This window comes from Lepisma saccharinum, chromosome 2 (assembly GCF_977018435.1).
Source record: "Lepisma saccharinum chromosome 2, izLepSacc3.1, whole genome shotgun sequence".
Classification (NCBI taxonomy): domain Eukaryota; kingdom Metazoa; phylum Arthropoda; class Insecta; order Zygentoma; family Lepismatidae; genus Lepisma; species Lepisma saccharinum.
The window spans coordinates 115,230,717-115,252,046 of record NC_139230.1 but is presented as its reverse complement, the minus strand read 5'-3'; the positions used below and the strand labels follow the sequence as shown (position 1 = coordinate 115,252,046).

Genomic DNA, 21,330 nt, shown 5'->3' with positions numbered 1-21,330 from the left:
TGGATTAAACCAACCATACACAAATGAAGAAGTGTATAAAGCAATAGTACAGGGAGTACGGGGAACAGCACCTGGGGAAGATGGAATAGCGACTAATGCATATAAAGTTTTATGGCCAACAATGGGTAATACTTTAACAAAATGGGTTAATACAGTATTAAACAAAAATAATTTAGTAAATTATGAGACAACAGGATTAATAATTTTAATACCAAAAAATAGTCAACCCAAGGAGATGAAAGATTACAGACCAATAACATTATTTAACAGACTATAAAATACTGACTAGATGTGTAGCAAATCGATTAAAGTTGATGTTGACAAAACTGGCTACACCATATCAATATGGAGTAGTTGGTGAAAAAAAAATATACCATTTATTGACACTATTACGAGATGAAATAATAAAATCTCAAGACTCCCAACCAAATAAATAAATGATAACAATACAGGAACGGAATTTACGATTGGAGCTTATATCGACGATGTCACAGTCATATGTCATAATCAGGCAGCGATTAAGAACTTGATGGAATATATACGACAATGAAATAGAATCTGGTGCCTTAGTGAATATGACTAAAACGTGTTACTTAACATTAGGAAAACAACATGAACAGCCACCTGACGTGACATTTAAAAAAGTGGATCAAGTTAAAATCCTAGGAGTGTTTTTTACAAATTACACTACAAAAAGCATAAAACTTAGTTATGATAATATATATCAGAATATTAATTATACCATACACAAATTTATACAACGACCCTTCACTTTATGTACGCGAGTCAAAATAGCAAATGTATATATCTTATCAAAACTGTGGTATGGAGCCCAAATTTGGCCATGTGATAATCGTAACATAGCACGAATAAAATAAAGAAAAGTTTAAACCGGTTCCTTTGGGCAGGAAAAGTTTTTCGAGTGAATCAGCAGACACTTAGCTCACAAGAACAGCAAGGAGGAATGAGTTTGGTGGATGTTGGTAAAAAAACAAAAGCTTTGTTTAATCATCGGTATTTTTCAATGATTCAATCTAAAGAAAATGTCGAGGACATTCCAGGGTATACATATATAAGAGATATTCCATTAGAAGCACCAGTGAATGAGATCAAAATTCCCACTTCCCAAAAAGTATATCAAGAAGCTATAATGGAATATTTATATGGACTTATAAAGAAAATAGACTATAATCAGCTAACAGTGAAAGATTTGTATAATCTTAACTCAAAATATGGATACGCCGCACATAGTGAAGAAACACCCACAATATAATTGGAACAGAATCTTTACCAGTATTTCAGCAAAACATTTATCCAATAGACAATGCAGTCAATCGTACCAAGTTGTTCACGAACTAATTGATAATAAAGCAAAACGACATCGGCTGGGGTTTAGTACAGACCCTAATTGTGAGCAGTGTTTATCAGAAGATACAATAGCACACAGGATGACACACTGTGGAAAGGCAAAATAAGACTGGCCGGTACTCCAAAAAATGATAGCACATATAAGTCGATAATCAGTTCAGTGTATTACTCCGAAATTAATAATTTTTCCGGAATTTCATTTTTTCCCTGCTACAAAGCATCGAGCGATACAGTGGATTATAGGTACGTACATGATATACAGGGTGGCTCAATAAGTCACTTAACACCCCCAGTACAAGGCCACTGCGGCATGGGACGTGAAAATGGCGATGACCAATCGTTATCAGGTCAAGGGGGAACCACATTGACGTCACCCGCATGGTCGGCAGCCATCTTGAATTCAACTTCAGAAATTTAAATGGGAAGGGGGTCGTGCGACATATCAAAATGGGCTAGAATTTCACCAGGAAAACAACTGTGACATTTGTTTTCACCTAACTTTAAATTTAAAGTGCATAAAGTGGACTGAAAACACTAACTCAATCAATGATAACGTGGTTGCATGCTTTTCGCTAATAAACGACTGTGTTTATTTCAACACATACACAAATACATTGTCGCCTCGGAACAACAAATTTTCATCTTTGCTGCTTTCAGATTACCAACATACGAAGTGGCTTGTAATTCAAAAGGTTTTGAAGAAACCTCAGTTTTATAAATAAGGTTGGCTGAAATTAGACAATAAAGAATCTACCTTCCACTGGGCTCAAACTCAGGTTGCTCGCATGCTAGTCCGACACGGTAACCAACACGAAACGTTTTTGCAAGTAGTCGACTAAACCGAAAGTATATTTTCAGATTGCTAATTTCCAAGGTATAACATGCCTTGACAGGTGTGTCTTGCATTTTCTGGACTTTTGTTATTTGAGTAGCTTTGGTCTCTCCCTAGGTTAATCACGGGAATAGTAAGGAATTTTTTTAGATGAAGATGATAAATACACACACAGAAATAATCACCCTCGCAAAAAAATCCAGAAGTCGAGCCTGGTACCTTCCATGCGAAGTGAGTTTCTTGTTCTAACTATATCTGTGTGTTTCGTTAGATTAATGGTATTTCGTGAGTAGATATGCAGAAAGTAAATAAAGAAGACAAGTGGGTGGAAGGGACTGGAGAATCGGAGTTAACGGAACCATTTGGAATATATCCTTCGCCAATATAGAGAATCTCTATATCCCTTGTGATAGAGACCTATTAGAAGAATGAAAGGACAGATTAAAATATTAAATTTGATGTGTATCCTTTCGTCAAAATGCCTAGAAAACAATATAATATACTTGTTCACTGCTAGAAAATAATGAAAAACTAAATATGCTGACCAAGGCAGTAATTTATTTTATTAAAAACATAAACTAACGTAACGTTTCAACCTTCTAGCAAGGTCTTCTTCAGACTCTGTATCAAGTACAAAAGACTTTTGTACTTGATACAGAGTCTGAAGAAGACCTTGCTAGAAGGTTGAAACGTTACGTTAGTTTATGTTTTTAATAAAATAAATTACTGCCTTGGTCAGCATATTTAGTTTTTCATAATCATGGAAACAAGGCTTAATGGAGTTATAGAAAATAATATTTTTTTTGCCCATGGTGGGAATCAAACCCAGGCCTAGCTGATGAAAGCTCTGCACGCTAACCAACACACTATCAATAACACTACATATTCTTTTTTACAGTCAGTCTGTTTCCTTCCCCAACACCTGAAAAAGCAAATGCATCTTAATTTCACTTATAATTGTTTCATTGTCTATTGATAGAAACTACGTATATCAAAAATAGACGCATTCTTTCTGTGTAATATCCCATGTTTCGCACATCATGCTTCTCCGTTTACTGTTATTTGGGCATTGACTTGGAAGTTAAAACTTAGCTTTGGGTGTGTGTTTTCACGTGTATGTGTGACAAGAGTGGTGTGAACGTGTGTTATTATGTGTCTAGGTATTATTTTCGTTCAAACCATTAATACAATTGTAAAATATAGAACTTAGTGTAATGCAAGGAGTGAAAATATAAACCCAGTCCGTCAGGTTCGTTCCCAAACAACATTAAATAATGGAACGTAACGTGGACCGAGTATTATTCCATGTCGAGAACACGAGACATTACGTCCGACAGTCTTCACCTCGTATTTCTCTTTGGCATCACTGCTCAATTCCCCAAGATGTATACCCGGGATTGATATACAAGCCGCAGAATTGTAATGCTGGTTGGGTTGTCTAGTCACAAGGCGCTTGATGGTCAGACATCGAGGGCTTGCTTCAGTGCTTATTCAATAGGGTCGTTACAACCCAGCAATGTCCGTGACTGTAGATGTTAATCACGTTGTTCCAAAACATCATAAATTATCACATAATTAGTTGTTTTTAAAAATCTTTTAAGATCATCCACAAATGAATACACTTGTCTTTACAGGAAAGTTAGGAAATGTAACTAATAATAGCAAACACAAATTTCAAGTCTGAACAGCTCAAAAGAATGTCTTGTCGATTTTTCTTGTTCTCACATACATTTAATCTCAATATTTCCTCATTATGCCGAGAAAGTCTTATCTTTTCTTGAGTTTCTCCAAATGGAGGATAAATATGAATTTGTAGTTTGCCTCATTTAGCTACCGGCCCAACTGAAGAAGGCCTGTTCAAAATGTGTCTCATCTACCTAATGGTGTAACATGAAAATAAAAAAGTGTTACTTTATTTTATAATTATAATTCACTTACATAAGCTTGGGACTTAATACGGTAAAATAATTCAAATTCCTAAAGTTTGTGCGCCGAATTTGAAATTCACAATATACACTTTTTTTTTCACTTGAATATAAGGGCTGACCTTTTTGTAAGGCACTCATATCAGTCTCTCTATCACGTATTACGATCTGGAAACTGCTTTACACTGGCCAGAGAGACCTTAGTTTCTGGAACCTGAAGTAAGTGTATTAAGCACGGGCGGATTTAGGGCCGGGCGACTGTCTGGAGCGCTGCCCTAGGAGGATCGCCAAAATCTTAATTTTGATCATGTAAGTATTTGTATTTGTTTCAAAAATAGTTGTTACAAACGAGATATTTCAATAACACGATATGGAAAAAAACGAGTTTCGAAAATAAACATAGTGAAAGTAGAAATATAACAGAAAGATGTAGGAAAGATGAAGACGATGTATAAAAAATAGATAATAGATGGAAAGAAAATAGAAGTGATTTTCATCATTCATCAAGTAAAAACATTTGGCACGCATACATAAAGAAGTACTCATTGAAGTAAAATTTTAGATACTCCAGAAGCACAGCTAAATATAGACTTTGTCTTACGTCTATATACGTCTTTGTCTTACGCTAGGCGCTACCACCCTTCCAAGAAAGACATTTTTGAATTCACTGCTACATAACATAATAAATAATTTGCAAAATCATGTAGCAATTTAAGCCAAGAGATTACTGTTATTTTGGTAATATTATGTATGTATTAAATAGATATTGGGTTGATGCATAAGTTTGTAGCGTTTGTGTTTGGTATGGCAACACTGCGGTGTTAGGAGTTTGTTTATCGTTTAATGTTCATCAATTGGAGTGGCATTGTTGTGCTTGTGAATACGCATTGAATTTTACAGATTTAAAGAAAGACGTTGTTTTATGGGCTAAAGAACAATAAGTGTTCAGTGGGAAAAATAAGCATTTCCGACATTTTCTTCTGTCTGAGTTTAACATAGGGGTAAAGTCAGCGGAGGCGACTCGAAACATTTGTCCCTTGTACGGGGAGAATGCCAACGGGGAAAGCAGGCTAGAAAATTGTTTTGTCATTACAAAGAGGGCATATTTGGCTTAAGCGTTTCTCCACGTTCAGGAAGACCACCGGGCTTTAATGAAGACAGTTCAAACGCTTTAATCCACGAGGATCCACATCAGTCGACTCGAGAATTAGCAAATGTGATGAACTGTGACCACTCAACCAACATTCCATGGGTAAGGTTCAGATACCGTAAATGAAAACAACCAAATCAGCGAGTAGGCCAGGAAGAGAGGATCAAGTGCTGCTACACGATAATACACACCCACACTCCTCTAACATGACAAAAGCTGCTATCCAGGAGCTTGGTTGTGTAGATATTTCACAACCTTCTTACTCCCCCCCCCCCTATCTTGCGCCCGGATTGCTATCTTTTCAGTTCTCAATCCATCAGTCTCCAAGCAACATCCTTTGGTGACGAAAATGCTCTTCAAAATTGGCTTGACGACGCTTTTAACCCCGAATCAGCTGATTTCTTCAGGCGTTGAATGGAGAAACTGCCTCAGCGTTGGTAGACAGTCATAGACAATGAAGGAAAATTTATTACTGATTAATTTATGTCTTTTGTTCATCTCAAATTTGTATCAAATAAAAATACTTTTTCTACGGTAAAGAAAGCGCTACGAACATATGCATCAACCCAATACATACCTACAATTAACGTATTATTTAGCAGTAATTCTTAAAGAATTTAAAAATAAGGCTATTATTTTTCTTATTAAAAGCAGCAAATATATAACATGATCAAGGTTTTATTGGGAGTGGAGATTAAGGGGATCAGTTGTGGAAGAAAAGCGGGGAGCCAAAAATCTACCACGGCCGGGTAAAAATTTGATCTTTAGGCGCCGCTGGTATTAAGTGTATTAATCTGTAGTTTATCCCTTTTTTGTCGAGTGTTCAGATTCTATAGCTGAATTTCTATCGTATTGGTGGCGAATTTTATATTATAGGTCTGTGCTTTTTTAAAATTGTTAATTAGCTCATCTTCTCAATATTAAACAATTTACTGAGATCTATAGTGTTTTAATTTGTCGATAGGTTTAACTATTGGTAAGATGTTTGCCCCCGTAGTCAGAAAACGATTCAAGTAGCCCTAAGGGCTGACGCATCCATCATGCTCTTTAACCAAAACATCTTACGGCCCTCATACGAAATGACGTGACGATAAGCGTAGATGAATGCGCCAAGGAATGGAAGCGCCGGTCGATGGAAACAAAAGCCGTGCTTGGAGGAGTTGGACGTTGAAGCGCGCTATCGATCTCCTGCGGGAACATCTCGTCAGATGGCTCTGCAGGTGGGCATGGGTCTGCAAGTGTCATGGCGGAAGTTTTGTTGATTTTCGTGTACAGTGTGAATATCGATGTGTCGGAACAAGCCAGGCTGTCAAGCTCAGATGCAAGATCAGATAAGAAGGACATGAGCCAACGTACATCCACGGACACGCCAACTTTCCACAAAAACACGACGACTGTTTCTGAATTGAACACGTCTGAACCGAAACGAGACGTTCTACTCACCGATCACAGTGGACATAGCGGGGCTGCAAATGCAGTTGTTTCTTTAATCCTCGTCATCATGCTTGGGTTTGTTGCTTCTATGACGGTGTTTTTCTGGAGAAAGTACAAACATATTAATATCAGGTATTGTATCATCCTAGCTTAAAGTTAAGGCTTATAATTATTGATCATCCGCAATTATTGACACACGTACGTCTAGATAATGTAAATAATATTTTCATACTTTATTACATATCACATAAAATGACTTGACAGTTATTACAATAATTTGACCAATATCAAACTTTCTGAAGACTGGTCATACGAAGACCTGCCACATGAAGAATCATATTCATGCTTATTAAAATGTATTATTTAAAAGAAATAATAACTTAAGTAATATTTAATACACTGTTATAATTTTAGAGTAAATTTTTAGGAATGTAAAAATATTATATCAGAACATGCGTTTTACTTTAGAGCAAACAACAATTGACGCTTTCTTGGAATCGTATGTATCTTCTTCAAAATCTGTAACATGCGAAATCTTGGATGCACAAAGATTAAATTTTTCTTCCTGCAAGAAAACTCAAACAACATTTCTTTAAACGATACAATTGTTATGAAAATATTGTTCACCTTAGTTACTCCTCATACTCACGTAGCTCCACATCCTCACCTGTAATGTGGAGGTTCAGATTACAAGAAAACGTAGGTAGCAATATAGGTAATGTAAGGAATGTAGGTAAAAATATAAATATATTTGCGTCTACATATTGTGCTTTAATAACAAACGTTGCCAACTTTTTGCTATTCCTTTGCTTAATACCCCCTTCGCATCTTCGAAATGATTAATTGTTTCGATTTAAATTTAAAAGAACAGTACACATTACTTACAATTAACTTCGTACATTCAAGCATTATTTCCACCTTTATCAGTATATAAAGTTTAAAGTTTGATCACGTTAAGTTACCAGTTGTGGTCTGCAATATTAAACCTATTTTCAACAAAAATAATTTTGAAACAGAAGCACATACAATAAAGTACCTCTGGAACTTATTGTAGGAGATCAAATGGAAAAAATACTGTAATATTGAATCCTTTGGAAACTGAAAAGGTTCAGAACGATTACTTGATTATCGATATATAATTTTTCCCATTTTCTGCAAACAATTTTTATTCACTTTGGTTCTAAAAAAATATTTAGTTTATTGTGTTGTCTTTCAACACTTGCATACAGTTTGATTTCATTTATTGCTCAGGATAAACTTCATGGTAGAGTGATAGCGCAGCACATTACAAGTCAAGGCGCCCTAGGTTCGAACCTTGGCTAAAACGTGGACGTTTCATTGTTTTTGTGTCCTCACCTACTCCACAAAGTCATAATTTCCCCTCATACCGCGATTTATTTAAATAGGTAAAAAGCGACGTTAAGAAAAATACAAAAAAAAAAATTACTGAGTTTGAAATTCCATTTTAACGGTGCATTGTTTTTGTTTTACATTAATTGAGTTAGCCACGAAGTCATCATACTAGATTTCAGAATGTAAGTCCATATATATTGTATTACAAGATACTTACAATTTATGTTTATATATATATATATATATATGCATGTAGGAGGGGAGCTCATGAAGTTTCTGCCATTGAAAAACACGATTGACAGTCTTTACATTAATTACTACTTCTGTCTCCATACATCCTGGAAAGCCACACATTTTCACACACACCTCATACATACATACATGTATATGAGAGATAAACTCATTGTATCTCTCTAAATACAAGTTCTAATTCTAATACAGACGTTACTGCCTGCAATGAATAAAGGAAATAACAAATTCTGAAAAAAAAGTTAATTAATTCAATTGAATACAGAGGATGTACGCCTGTAAGAAACCATACATATGATGCGTACCCTGTAATTATGTCGCAAATCGCACATTATGTAACGAATTATGTCGCATATTACGCATTATATAAATATTGCCAGTAGAATGGGAAATATAATTCAGTAATATATCCATATGGATTCAAACCCCAGCCTGGGCATGGGTGTTCCTTGTTGAGTTGAGTTGGTGCTTTAAGTCCACTTTATACACAGTAAGGCTAATCGGGACTGGACCTACAGTTTAAAGTGGGATCCGAACCACTTGTGCCTCCACCGGGTATCGAACCCGGGACCACTTGATTACAAGGCGGCGGCGCTACCACTGCGCCATCGGGGAGGCCCCGGGTGTTCCTTGTGAATGTCCCTTCATAAATTTCATCATGGCATCACTCATCCTCATCGTCGCGATTTGTCGAAATTGGAGGAAAATCGAGGCTACAAAAAATACAAATATGTCCTGGCGAGGAGCAAGTTGATGAAATCTCTGTTTTTTTGTCTTTTTTTAAATCTTATTTAACGTTGATATTCGACCTTACTAGATTAATAACGATTATGAGGATGAAATAGATGAAGGAACACAATGAAACACTTTTCCTTACTGATGACTCTAACCCTGGACATCTGAATTCTTAGGGGTTCCTGGTTCGATACCCGGTGGAAGCACATAGTGATTCGGATTCCTCTTTAAACTGTAGGTCCAGTCCCGATTAGCCTTACTGTGCACAAAGTGGACTTAAAACACCAACTCAAACCAAAACCAAAACCAAATCTGAATTCTTAATCTTTCCACCACGGAGGCCTGCTTAAGATAATCTCTCTGAGTGATCTCAGCTGGCAATGTTTCCGATAATGTCAGTGCATAAAACGGCTCTGGATCTCACGCAGCCCCTAAGGAATGGTCACCTGGGGGCAGCCCAAGAGGTATTTATAATATATTTCCAAATATTATCTTTCTCTTGCTCTTCCTCTTCTCCCCTGCCACTTTTCTACCTTCTTCTGTTTATGTCCAGTCTATCCTCCTTCTCGTAGCCATTATTTTGCAGCTGCTTCCACAGACTATTTATTTTGCCTTCTTTTTCACATTCTTTCGTGCTAGAAGGTTGAAACGTTACGTGTAATTTATGTTTTATAATAAAATAAATGTCTGCCTTGGTCAGCATATTGAGTTTTTCATATCATGGAAACAAGGTTTAATGGTGTTACAATAAATATATTTTACATCTGTGTGTTGGGCGTATTGTCTCCTTGATCAAATAACTTCCTATTCACTTCCGTCATTGCTGTTTATTCTCCACTTTCTTTTACAAAAGAAGGAGATAAGACCTCTTTCCTCATCCTCTAAGCACTAAACGACTACTCTTTTTGAGAAAGAAAGGACATGAATGCAATGGACAGTCTATAGATGATCGTGAACATGCATGATGTGTCAGATATTGTTGTCTTAAAATATTGTCCAATTGTATGTTGTGAAAATGAGCGATTTTCTCTGTTGCCAAAAATAAAAATAGTTTCAAGGTTAAAAATTTGAGGTATCATGTTGCAATCAAGTGAAACCATCATCTGTAAAAAATGTAATTTTTCTTTCTTTTATAAAACAGCAGTGTAAAGTAAACAAGAGTGTGTGTGGAGGAATTTATAAATGCAACGTTTTCACTTGTTACGTGCTAAATCATGTGATCTGAAAAAAAGAACGAATATATGTAAGGTTTTTGTGGTAACTGAAAGAAAATATTTTAAAAAGTAAGTTGTATTTCCAAAGTACATACTTATTTGCATATTTTGCATCTTTTTGTTGCATATTTGCATGCATATTTTAGGTATTTTAAGTACATAACTATCCGGGCCTTTATTATTACAGGTAACAGGTAAAGAAAGAAGTATGCTTAAGTACTTTTTCCGTTTACATGATTCTGTAAAGTCGCAAAATACAAAAATGCTTTGAGAGTATTTAAAAGACTCGTGGGCTGTGAAGGGGTATTTAGCACCAACAAAAAAAATGTAAACAAATTCGATCTATAGGACACAAAATAGGTATTTACGGTCGCGAGAGCTGCAGTAGCCTATATTTGTTTCAATTACTAGACTGAAACAAGAGGAATAGTGGCTGACACTAGCCTCATCTACAAAACGAACCCAACATACATCACAAATATATTGATTTCACGTTACTATTTAGAAGAGCTAAGCGAGGTAAAATAAACCAAATCAATCCAATTCAGCAGAGTTAAAAACGGCACTGTGTCATAAACGCATTTGTATGCTTTTATTACTCTATCTTATTTCACGCCATTTTCATTGCACACGTTCCATGATAATCAAGTTACAACATGACTTGGGTTACAAACTTGTGGGCTTGACCACGCCCGTCCAAGGATCAGTGGCGAAGCGCCATAAGAGTCGCGGGGGCCGGGCCTACCCTAATATTGTCTATTAGCTACGGATTATTTTATCTTATATTTCCATTAAACGACGCTTAATACAAGAAAACTGAAATTCTTGGTCTTATGATAATTATAGCAAATTTTCATACCTGCCTGGTACTCGATTTCCCATAACATCTTGGGAGATTCATGCGGAGAAGTATAATTTCAGGGGTACGCATACCTGTAATGGGCAAGATGAGGCCGACCTCACGGAGCTTCCTACTAGGGCGAATAGACTTCCAATAACGTTCATTTCCAAACAGGAACGGCAACTCACCGTAAAATATCATAAAACACTGTTACGTTGCTCTTCTGAACCATATATATTTTACTTTAATAATAAAGTTCTATGGCTCAAAAGACATTATGAAGTCATTGTACGTATATTCTTGTTACTTCAGTATGTCTGATATTTGTAACAGTTCTCTCTCGTAACCACGAACAGAAAGATACCAGAGGCTACACTGATGTGCATAGCTCATTCGGGCCTTGCGAGTAATCCTCCACTGCTGTAACATTAATAAGAACATACGGTTCCAGAATATGCTTTTACAGGTGATTTCTTTTTTATTGCGTTAAATAAAATACAATGTTTTTAAAGAACAGTCTGTAATCAACTTTGATTTTAACTTATAGGGAATATATGAAAGTTAGTATATGGTCCTGCTCGTCCGTGAGACGCCGACAGTCGCGGGATAAATTTGTACGGAGGTCATATCACCGTTCATCACCCATAATTTACATGTATGTAATGTGTCTAATAATTTTTATAATAAGATTGAGGAAATATGGTAACTTTATTTAGTAGGGGCTATATCTGAAATATTTTAACATATAAAACATTGCTGCTTCAAAAAAGAAAAAACACAGCAATAACAACATGACTCACGCCCCTTCTCCACGTTCACACCTGTGCCTACTCTTCCATCGACACCACGCTTAGCCACTGCCAAGGATTTTTTTTAGAAAGGGGGGCTAGATCAAATGGATCTAGATATTTTGTCTGGAGGGCACAACATGTGCTGTAATGCTGTAACACACACATACACACACACACACAGAGAGAGAGAGAGAGAGAGAGAGAGAGAGAGATAATATATGTAGTATTTTGTTGACTTCTGCTTCTTTATAGACAATAAATATTCATATGCACTTGCTCATTTCGATGCTACGAATTCTTGAAGAACGAAATTTTCTAACCCATATGTATGCAACCAGGTGACAAATATTTGCAGTTGACGCTGACATTTATTTCTGTCAGAGAGTGAAACAAATATTCACATATTTCAACGTTGCAAGTCAATCAAATGAATCGAGTTTATTGAATATTTCTGAAAATAGATGAAAAATAATATACAACATATAAAATATTATCTAACATTCTTTTAACAAGACTAACCCCATATGCTAATGAAATTATAGGTGATTATCGATGTGGATTTGAACGTAACAGATCAACTACAGATCAAATTTTTCACATCAGACAGACACTTGAAAAAAGTGGGAATATAATAAAAATGTCCTTCAGCTATTCATTGATTTCAAAAAAGCATATGATTCGGTCAAAAGAGATAAATTATATAATATATTAGTCGAGTTTGGAATACCTAAGAAGCTTGTTAGTATGATAAAAGTATGCACCAGTGAAACAGAAAGTAAAATTCGTGTGGGTATTAAGGTGTCTGACAAATTTACAATTCATGATGGTTTAAAACAAGCAGATGCATTATCTCAATTGCTCTTTAATTTTGCCTTAGAATATGCTGTTAGGAAGGTAAAAGAAACTAAAGAAGGACTAAAATGAAGTGGTATGACTCAGTTGTTAGCATATGCAGATGATGTATACTTATTAGGGGATGATATAAATACAATTAAGAATAATGCTAAAATATTTTTCAAAACTGCTAAAGAGATAGGTTTAGAAGTTAACAAAGAAAAAACTAAATATATGCTTACAGGCCGAAACCAAGTGTTAGGTAATAATCAAAATCTAATTATTGATAACAACTCGTTTGATCCAGTTTCCAAATTCAAATACTTAGGAGTAATATTAACAAATGAAAATTATATTAAAGAGGAAATAAAAAGTAGGCTTAATTCGGGAAATGCATGTTACTTCTCTCTTCATAAACTTTTGTCTTCTCGTTTAATATCTAAGAAACTAAAAGTTAAAATATACAAAACAGTAATTTTGCCTGTAGTATTATATGGGTGTGAAACTTGGTCCCTTACATTGAAAGAGGAACATAAATTGAGGGTATTTGAAAATAAGATCCTTAGGAAAATATTTGGACCTAAAAGGGGATGAGGAGACAGGTGAGTGGAGAAGGTTACATAATTTAGAACTACATAATTTGTATTCATGTTCAGATATTATTAGAATAATTAAATCAAGAAGACTTAGGTGGGCAGGCCATGTAGCACGAATGGGAGAGGAAAGAGGAGTTCACAGGATTCTTGTTGGGAAACATGATGGTAAGAGACCTGTAGGGAGGCCAAGACGAAGATGGAGGGACAACGTTGAGATGGACCTAAAGGATGGTAGGGATGGAAAAGAGTATATAGATCTTGTTCAAAATATGTACAGATGGAGGGCCTGTGTTGCTGCAGCCATAAACCTTCGGGTTTAAGAAGGCTAGAGTTAGTTAGTTAGTTAGTTAGATAAAAATAATATAGGAGAACGTTTTTTACATTTAATGTTATCCCCAAAGGAAGATTGCTGGGAAATCCATTTCGGTTACGAATCCTGGCAAGTAAAAATCATTTAATTCCCCTGAATTTTCCAGGTTATGAGTGCTTTTTAACAAAATTTTCTGTTTTCCATCACCTTATTTATTTATTGAGAAAATTTCATATACAGCACGTTGCTATTTTACACTGAAATCAGTAACAATGAAAAGAACCAAAAAGAAGAAAAATAAAAATAACAAAATAAGACAAAATATTAATATAAATAAGTTAAGATAGCACAATTAAATATTATTTAGCAACATATGTTCTGATGGTTGACCGAAAGGCATACTCTGTGGATAATACATCAGCACTTGATGGGAGGTCGTTATATTGAGTGGGAAGTCTGTGGAAGAGCGATCTTTTTTGAATTTCCAGTCTAGGCTTTTTTTTGTGTAAAATAGATTTGTGTTGCGTGTTGTGCGCAGGCACACGAAAGTGGGATTCCTGGAGGAGCGTGTTGCAACGGATTTTGCCATTGACAATTTTGTAAAGATACCTAAAATCATTTAGTGAACGGCGCTGATAGGGAGTCTGTAAGTTTAGAAAGGACAGGAGATGTGGTGTTGAAAAAATGCGTAATGAGGGAACCCTGTAACGAACTATAGCAAGGAAAAAGTTAGGAACAGAATCGATTCTGGAGATCTGAGTGAGACATGTCATGGACCAAACGGGAGAGCAGTATTCTATTATTAACAAGGTAAAGAAGGTAAAGTTCTCCCCTGTGCTTAGCACCACGCCATGAAGGCGTATAGGGGGTGTGGGGTTAACGCCCCACACTTTCTTGTTCCGATCATGAGTGGGGGTGATGTGATCAGCATCACGCCCCTGACCGCCTTTACCCCCCAGGGTTTCCCCCAGGTACCCATTTATTCGACGCTGGGTGGGCGTCGGGGCCGCTTCCAACGTTAGAAAAGTTCCCGGATTTGAACCGGCCGGGGATCGAACCCGGGACCTTGAGCATGGTAGTCAGACGCGTTACAGACTTTTTTCTTTTTTAACAAACTTTTATTTTATCAGCATATATACAAAATAGATCTGCTTCCTTACATAAATTCTGTTAAAAGTATTGTATAGAATTTTTAACATAGTAAGTAATATAGTAAGAGTTCCATTTTCTCTATCTGATACAAGATTTTTGGCGTAAACATGCAGTTGTATACCTGTAATACAAATATACATTTCTTCATATATTAAATACCAGTTTACACTTTCACACCACAAGTATACAATTATTGTTGTCTAAACAACACTGAGGTAGTTTCCAAAATACTCATACATTTTTGGATATTGTAACATTTTCCATCTAGTTCTTTTTAAATACTGTGTGAACAAAATGCTATTGGTTTCATACTTTTTACAAAATACATAATATATTGTATTAGCTATTAACCAAATTACTGCATTGTTTTTCTTTTCTGGAAAATATTTGAAATCTGGTCTTGTACACATCGACGGTTGAAAGTACTGGGGTGCTGTTCGACAAAAAATTTTCCTAGATATGTCGTTAGGCATTTCCAAATTCCCTGTACTCTATTACATGTTACTATTCTATGTTCAGTGGTGTCTATCTCTCCACATATGTGGCATTTATTAGTTGTTAGTCTATTGATATTATGTAAGCGTTCATTAGTTGGAATAATATCATGTATTACATTGTACCAAACACTATACACTGATGTATCCAGAAATTTCTTATTTAAATTTTTCCAAATATTTTGCCATCTGTTATTGGGAAAATGTTTTTCAATGCGGTGAGTCGGTATCTGCAACTGTTTGTGAAACAGTGTATATTGAGAGAGTTTTACATCTTCACCTTTTGGCGGAAGCACCACATAACTGAATTCTTGCATCAAACTTCGGAGATATAACGGTCCTTTTTGCAATCTACGTAGATCTGGTGGATTTTGGGGTGCAAATTCCTCCGTCCATAACTGTATCCATAATGATGTAATGGAATCTTTAATACCATATAGCGTATAGGATCGTGCCAGGAATAGGAATTTGCATTTGATCTCAATATTTGTGAGCTCCAATCCTCATTTTAGTTTCATTTGCCATAGATTGGATAGTGGTATTCGAAAAAAATGTCCATACCACATAAACCAACCAATTGCTGAATTCATTATTCTGAGGCATTTTTGATTGATTGGGATCGCTTGGGCCGTATAGTTTAATTTACTAAACATATATGTTTGCAAAAACCACACCCGTTGTATCATGTTCACTGTCTACTGCGCATTTGATAACATTGTATGCGAATGTCTCTCGCTATCTTTTGCCAATTGGAATCTGACATTTGTTCTTCGTCCTTGCGAAAAATTATTCCTAATATTTTAATTTCCTGTACATATGGTATCCCTATATCTGGATATTTTTAAGCCCATGTGCCAAAGGGTAGCGCCTTTTCTTTTCCATATTTATTTTGGCCCCACTAACACGGCAGTATATATGTATCGCTGCCATCATTTTTTGCATTTGATCGTTTGTGGTGATACAAGCAGATAGATCATCTGCGAAAGCAAAGATTTTGTTTTCTTTAAAGGCGTGTATCTCCTCGGGAGTAGTTTTCCTGGTATATTGCAGGAAAGGATCCAGGGTTTAAGCAAACAAGAGCATACTTAGTGGACATCCTTGCCGAATTGATCTTGTTATATTTATTGGGGACGACAGGAATCCATTGACCATTATCCGAGATGTTGCCTGTTGATAGAAACCTTTCAAAATATGAATAAATTTATCACTGAATCCATATGCATTTAGCACCTCAAACAGGTAGTCGTGCGACACTAAATCAAACGCTTTTTTTAAATCAAAAGCAAGCACACATGCATCAAGTTTCTGCAATAATAATAGGATATCAGATCGCGAATCCCACCAACTGCACTGAATATGTTATGCTTCTTGCCAAAGCATGTTTGTTTCTCGCTGAGTATCCGTGGTAAAATTAACTTTAACATATTTGCTAAGATCTTTGCCATTAATTTATAGTCACAATTTAGTAATGTTATTGGTCTGTAGTCGTCTACTTGTTTTGCGTGTGATTTTTTCGATATCAATATGATGATGCCTTCATTTTGTAAAACTTTTCCATTTTTAAAGGCATCTTGTATGATTTTGATTAGTTCATATTTTATAATCTCAAAAAACTGCAAATAAAACTTGTAACCAAAACCATCTTTTCCAGGTGCTCCTTTAAGGTTGCTTTTTCGTAACGCTTCATATACTTCTTCTATTGTTACTTCAATATCTAAAAGTTGTCTATCCTCTTCTTGCAAACCATTATTTAGCGATTTCAGTATTGTCTCTCTTGCTTCTGATTCCCCCTCCCCGGTCTGATAAAGCTCCCCATAATAGTCATAAAATGTTTGCATGATTCCTTGCTGACTGACATGCGATTCTCCACCTGAATCCACAAGATTGTTTATCATGAGTGTTTTTTGTTGTTTTTGCATCTGTACATAGTGATACATCGAAGTTCTTTCACCTTGAATTAAATTCTTGGAATTGGTTCTTATTGTTATGCCTTCCATTTTTTGCCTCTGGAGTGTTAAGATTTTGGATTTATACTGCTGTATGGCTTGGTAATTTTTGGTGACATCTCTCCCTTGACATGCCTCGTGTAAACACTGGTAATAAAAGTTGATCAATCTGTTTCTGTATTTTGCATTTTCTTTTCCATACCAGCAGAAAAAAGTTTCTAATTTTGGTTTTACATTTCGAACCCACCAGTCATTATGATTACTGTAATGCTTTTGTTTTTTACACAATTCGACCCATTTTTGTGCAAATATTTCATTGATATGTGGAAGCTCTAATAACTGTATATTTAGCTTCCAATATGAAGGATCCCTGACTAGTTTAGTATCTTCCAGGTTTAGTGCCATTTTCACTGCCATATGATCAGTAAAGGTCGCTGGCCATGCTTCGATGGATGTCATATTTGTTATTTGATCTGTATTTGTATATAACCTATCGATTCTCGATTCAGATTTAATATTAAAATATGTAAATATTATATCCTGTCTCTTCTGTAACCAAATATCTTTCAAATGCAATTCTTCAATTAATGTTGCAAGTGCTGGACTCTTTTGATAAGCTCCTAAACAATCGCTGGGAGTCAATACCTGATTAAAATCTCACCCAAGTATTATTTTAGATTCTTTAACGGTAGCAAATATAATATGTCCTGATTATAAAATTGTTCACGTAACTGTCTATTTTGATTACCTGATGGGGCATAAATATTTACAAATGTATAGTTGGTACTTTGAAAGCTAATGCCTCTCCCATCTACTAACTTTTTTACATTATTAATGGTTAGGCCCTTTCTAACAAGTGTTGCTGTCCCACGGTCATTGATACCAGTATTAACTATGGCTTCGTAACCGTATATTGATGGAAAGTCACACATACAAACTTCCTGCAAAAACAATATGTCTATGGAGTGTACCCGTACAAATTCTTCTAACATTTTACAGGCGAGAATATTACATATAGTACATATTCTAGTGGTATATACCATTAATAAATGAATAATGTAGCACACAGTTAAGAGTACTTTACGATCGTCCCTCATAACTTTGAAAAAAAATTATACAAATAACAAATGCAATATCAAATGAAATTTCCCTTTTTAGGGTTTACTTCTTCTGTTCATTACTCTATTCATACCTCCTACCTCTCTCACTGATCTCCTCTTTGCTACTGTGTTCTCGCTACCTTTCGAAGTATTTTTCGTCCGTTTTGTTGCACCCATATGCTGAGATTTCTTCCACTTTGACACTGAAGTGGCACTTTCGTCACTTTCTTCTTCTGTATTCAATTCACTTTCCAGCTCACAGTCTTTCGATGGTCCCTTGTCCTCCTCTTTTGGAACGTTGTCCTTTGCCGCTAGGATGGGGGGAAGATCAACTGAGTTCCCTTCGTCCTGCATCTGGGAATCCTGCATTTCTTCACTTCTTTTTCCTCTTGTTTGTCTAGGTGGGAAGTTCCCGGTTGTTTTGGGTCCATCGATAAGATTTTCTGCTTGTGTTCTTCCTTTGTGGTCGCCGTATTTACCGGTGGTAACATTTCCACCGGGCGGGTGTCACTTGGCACATTCTTTATCCCCTTATCTTTCTTTTGTTCATTTATTACCTTTTGTAGACCTTCCGACTTGTTTTGATTATTATCTGGTTGAAACTGATTGTTCACGTTCGAGGAACTCCCCTTGTCCACTATTATATCACTAGAATTTCTCTCTCGGTTTTTATTCACACGAAGCGTTGTTATCTGACGACTATCACATTGCCAGCTATCGTGTCCTTCTTTTCCACACGCCCTACATGTTCTCGGCTGTCCGTCGTATATCACATGGCACTGATGAGATTTTACTGTAATGAACGACGGAATCGGTTTTTTTTAGTTCCATTTTCACTATTCTCACACCGTTATAAACTTGATATTTAAAGTTATCAGACCACGTTACTTTGTCTATACATTCCACCTTCCAAAATTCCATCATTTTTTCTTTAACACAGTCATCATCTAATTCTAGTGGTAAGTTAAACACTCTTACCGCTTTTGTTTCCCTCCCCGCATCACTCAAGAGCACTTTTACAGTTTCACCGTTATCATAACAAAAGTTTATTTCCAGACAACATTTCTCTAATATTCGCGTCATTATTGCTTCTCTGATACATTTTACGAAAACACATCGAAAATGCGTAGGTATTTGTATTCCCAAGATCTCATCTACGTGGAGTTGAAATTGTCCATGTATAAAGTCATGAATTTCTCGCGCCGACGGCCTCGGTGCACCGAACGGAAAACGTATCTGGATGGTATTTTGTCTAATGATATTCATCTTTTTACTAATCTAAAGTACTTTTCCAATTCTACTTACTCGCCAGCCAACTGCACCAAACGCCACAAGCAACACACACACGGCACTCCTGCTCGTTGTTTCCTGAAGTCAACTTTTCACTGACCTTCACGGAGCAACTAGTTTCCGCGTCCGCTCTCTCTGAAGGCTTCCACGGAACTCCGAGCCACCGCGGTTCAGTATTCTATTATTGGGGAAATGAATGATTTGAAGTACAAGGTGAGGGCTGAGATGTCACTAATTTCGGTGAAACGATACAGTAAAGCTAAGAGACGCATAGCTTTTTTTGTCGTGCTTTTAATATGTTGTTCAAATGTGAGTTTTTGGTCGAAAACAATGCCTAGGTCTTTATGAGAGGATACTGCTTTGATGTTATTGCCAAAGATGGAGTAAGATGACTTTAACAGGTTCTTTTTGATTTGATTGATTGATTGATTGATTTAGTTTATTTTACTTCGCGTACTGTGCCTCTTGGCTAATTTGCGAAGATGGGGATGAGTGATGAAATGATGAAATTGATGAATGGACATTCACAAACAACCAAGCCCAGCGGGATTCGAACCTGGGACCCTTGGCGTCGCAGCGCGATATGCTAACCACTCGGCCACAGAGTCCGGCAGGTTCTTTTGGAGAGAGATGGTGAGAGTAGTACATTTCTCAGGATTTAATGTAAGTTTCCATGTCAGGCACCATGAAAAAACGTTGTTATGTCATTCTGGAGAAGATGAGTATCGTTGGAAGTGGAGATTTCTCTGAAAATCTTACAGTCATCTGCGAAAAGAAGGTAATTACTAGAGGCGGCTGTGAGATGGTCGGTAAGGCCATCGACGAATAATATGAACAAGAGGGGTCCTAGAACACTGCCCTGTGGTACTCCAGAAAGAACGGGAAGAAAGTTAGATAGAGTTCCTGGAAGGACTACACGTTGTTGGCGATCGTTAAGGTAATCTGTGAGCAAGTTAAAAAAGTTACCATGAATGTTGAATCTACGCGTATTGCATAATTTGTGAATCAAAAGACGATGACTGACAGTATCAAATGCTTTGGCAAGATCGAAATATATTACGTCCAGTTGTGAATTTTTTGAAATACATTTCATAGCATGTCAGAGAAAAACAGACAGGTTCGTAAGACAGGAACTACCAGAAAGGAAACCATGTTGATTTGGGCTTAGGTACGGAGAAACAAATTTATATAGCCTGTCTTTGATGATTTTTTCACAAATGATGGACAGAGGAGAGAGTAACGAGATTGGTCTAGGAAGAAGCAAGGTTTTTGTTGCGTTTTTTGTGAATGGGAGTGATGTTACCTTGCTTCCAAGCTTGAGGAAAGACGCCCTCCGAGAAACATCTATTCAGAAGAATGCAGAGGGGATAAGAAAGGGATTCCCCAGTTTTGTTCAGCAACATGGTGTTCATATTGTCCGGCGCTAGGGCACGGTGAGCTGGTAGAGACGACAAGAGACTTTTCACTTCATCGGTTGTAGTGGCAAGCTTTGTTAGAGAGGAAGAACAGACTGATCTTACGTTTGGCAACGTTGCAAGGAGAGCAGGCGGACAGAAGTTACCGTGGAAATAAGCATTTAAGAGTTCAGCCCTTCGGTCACCTTTCGCACTTTCTGTATTGTGGTAATTTCAAGAGGAATTCTGCTGTTGTATCTTCTCGAGTTTATTAGACGGAAGAAGTTCTTTGGATTTTCCTGCATTGTTGCATTGATATTGT

The 21,330-nt window shown here is 36.5% G+C and overlaps 1 protein-coding gene across 1 annotated transcript in view; it reads left to right on the top strand.

Moving 5' to 3' along the window:
* The first annotated feature begins 6,497 nt into the window (after window positions 1-6,497).
* LOC145984475 (uncharacterized) overlaps window positions 6,498-21,330 on the top strand; it is a 54,310-nt gene continuing 39,477 nt past the window's right edge. Inside the window, exon 1 of the mRNA XM_083118134.1 lies at window positions 6,498-6,841. Within this exon, the coding sequence (XP_082974260.1) occupies window positions 6,519-6,841 (323 nt within the window). The 5' untranslated portion in view covers window positions 6,498-6,518. The remainder of the gene's footprint in view (window positions 6,842-21,330) is intronic.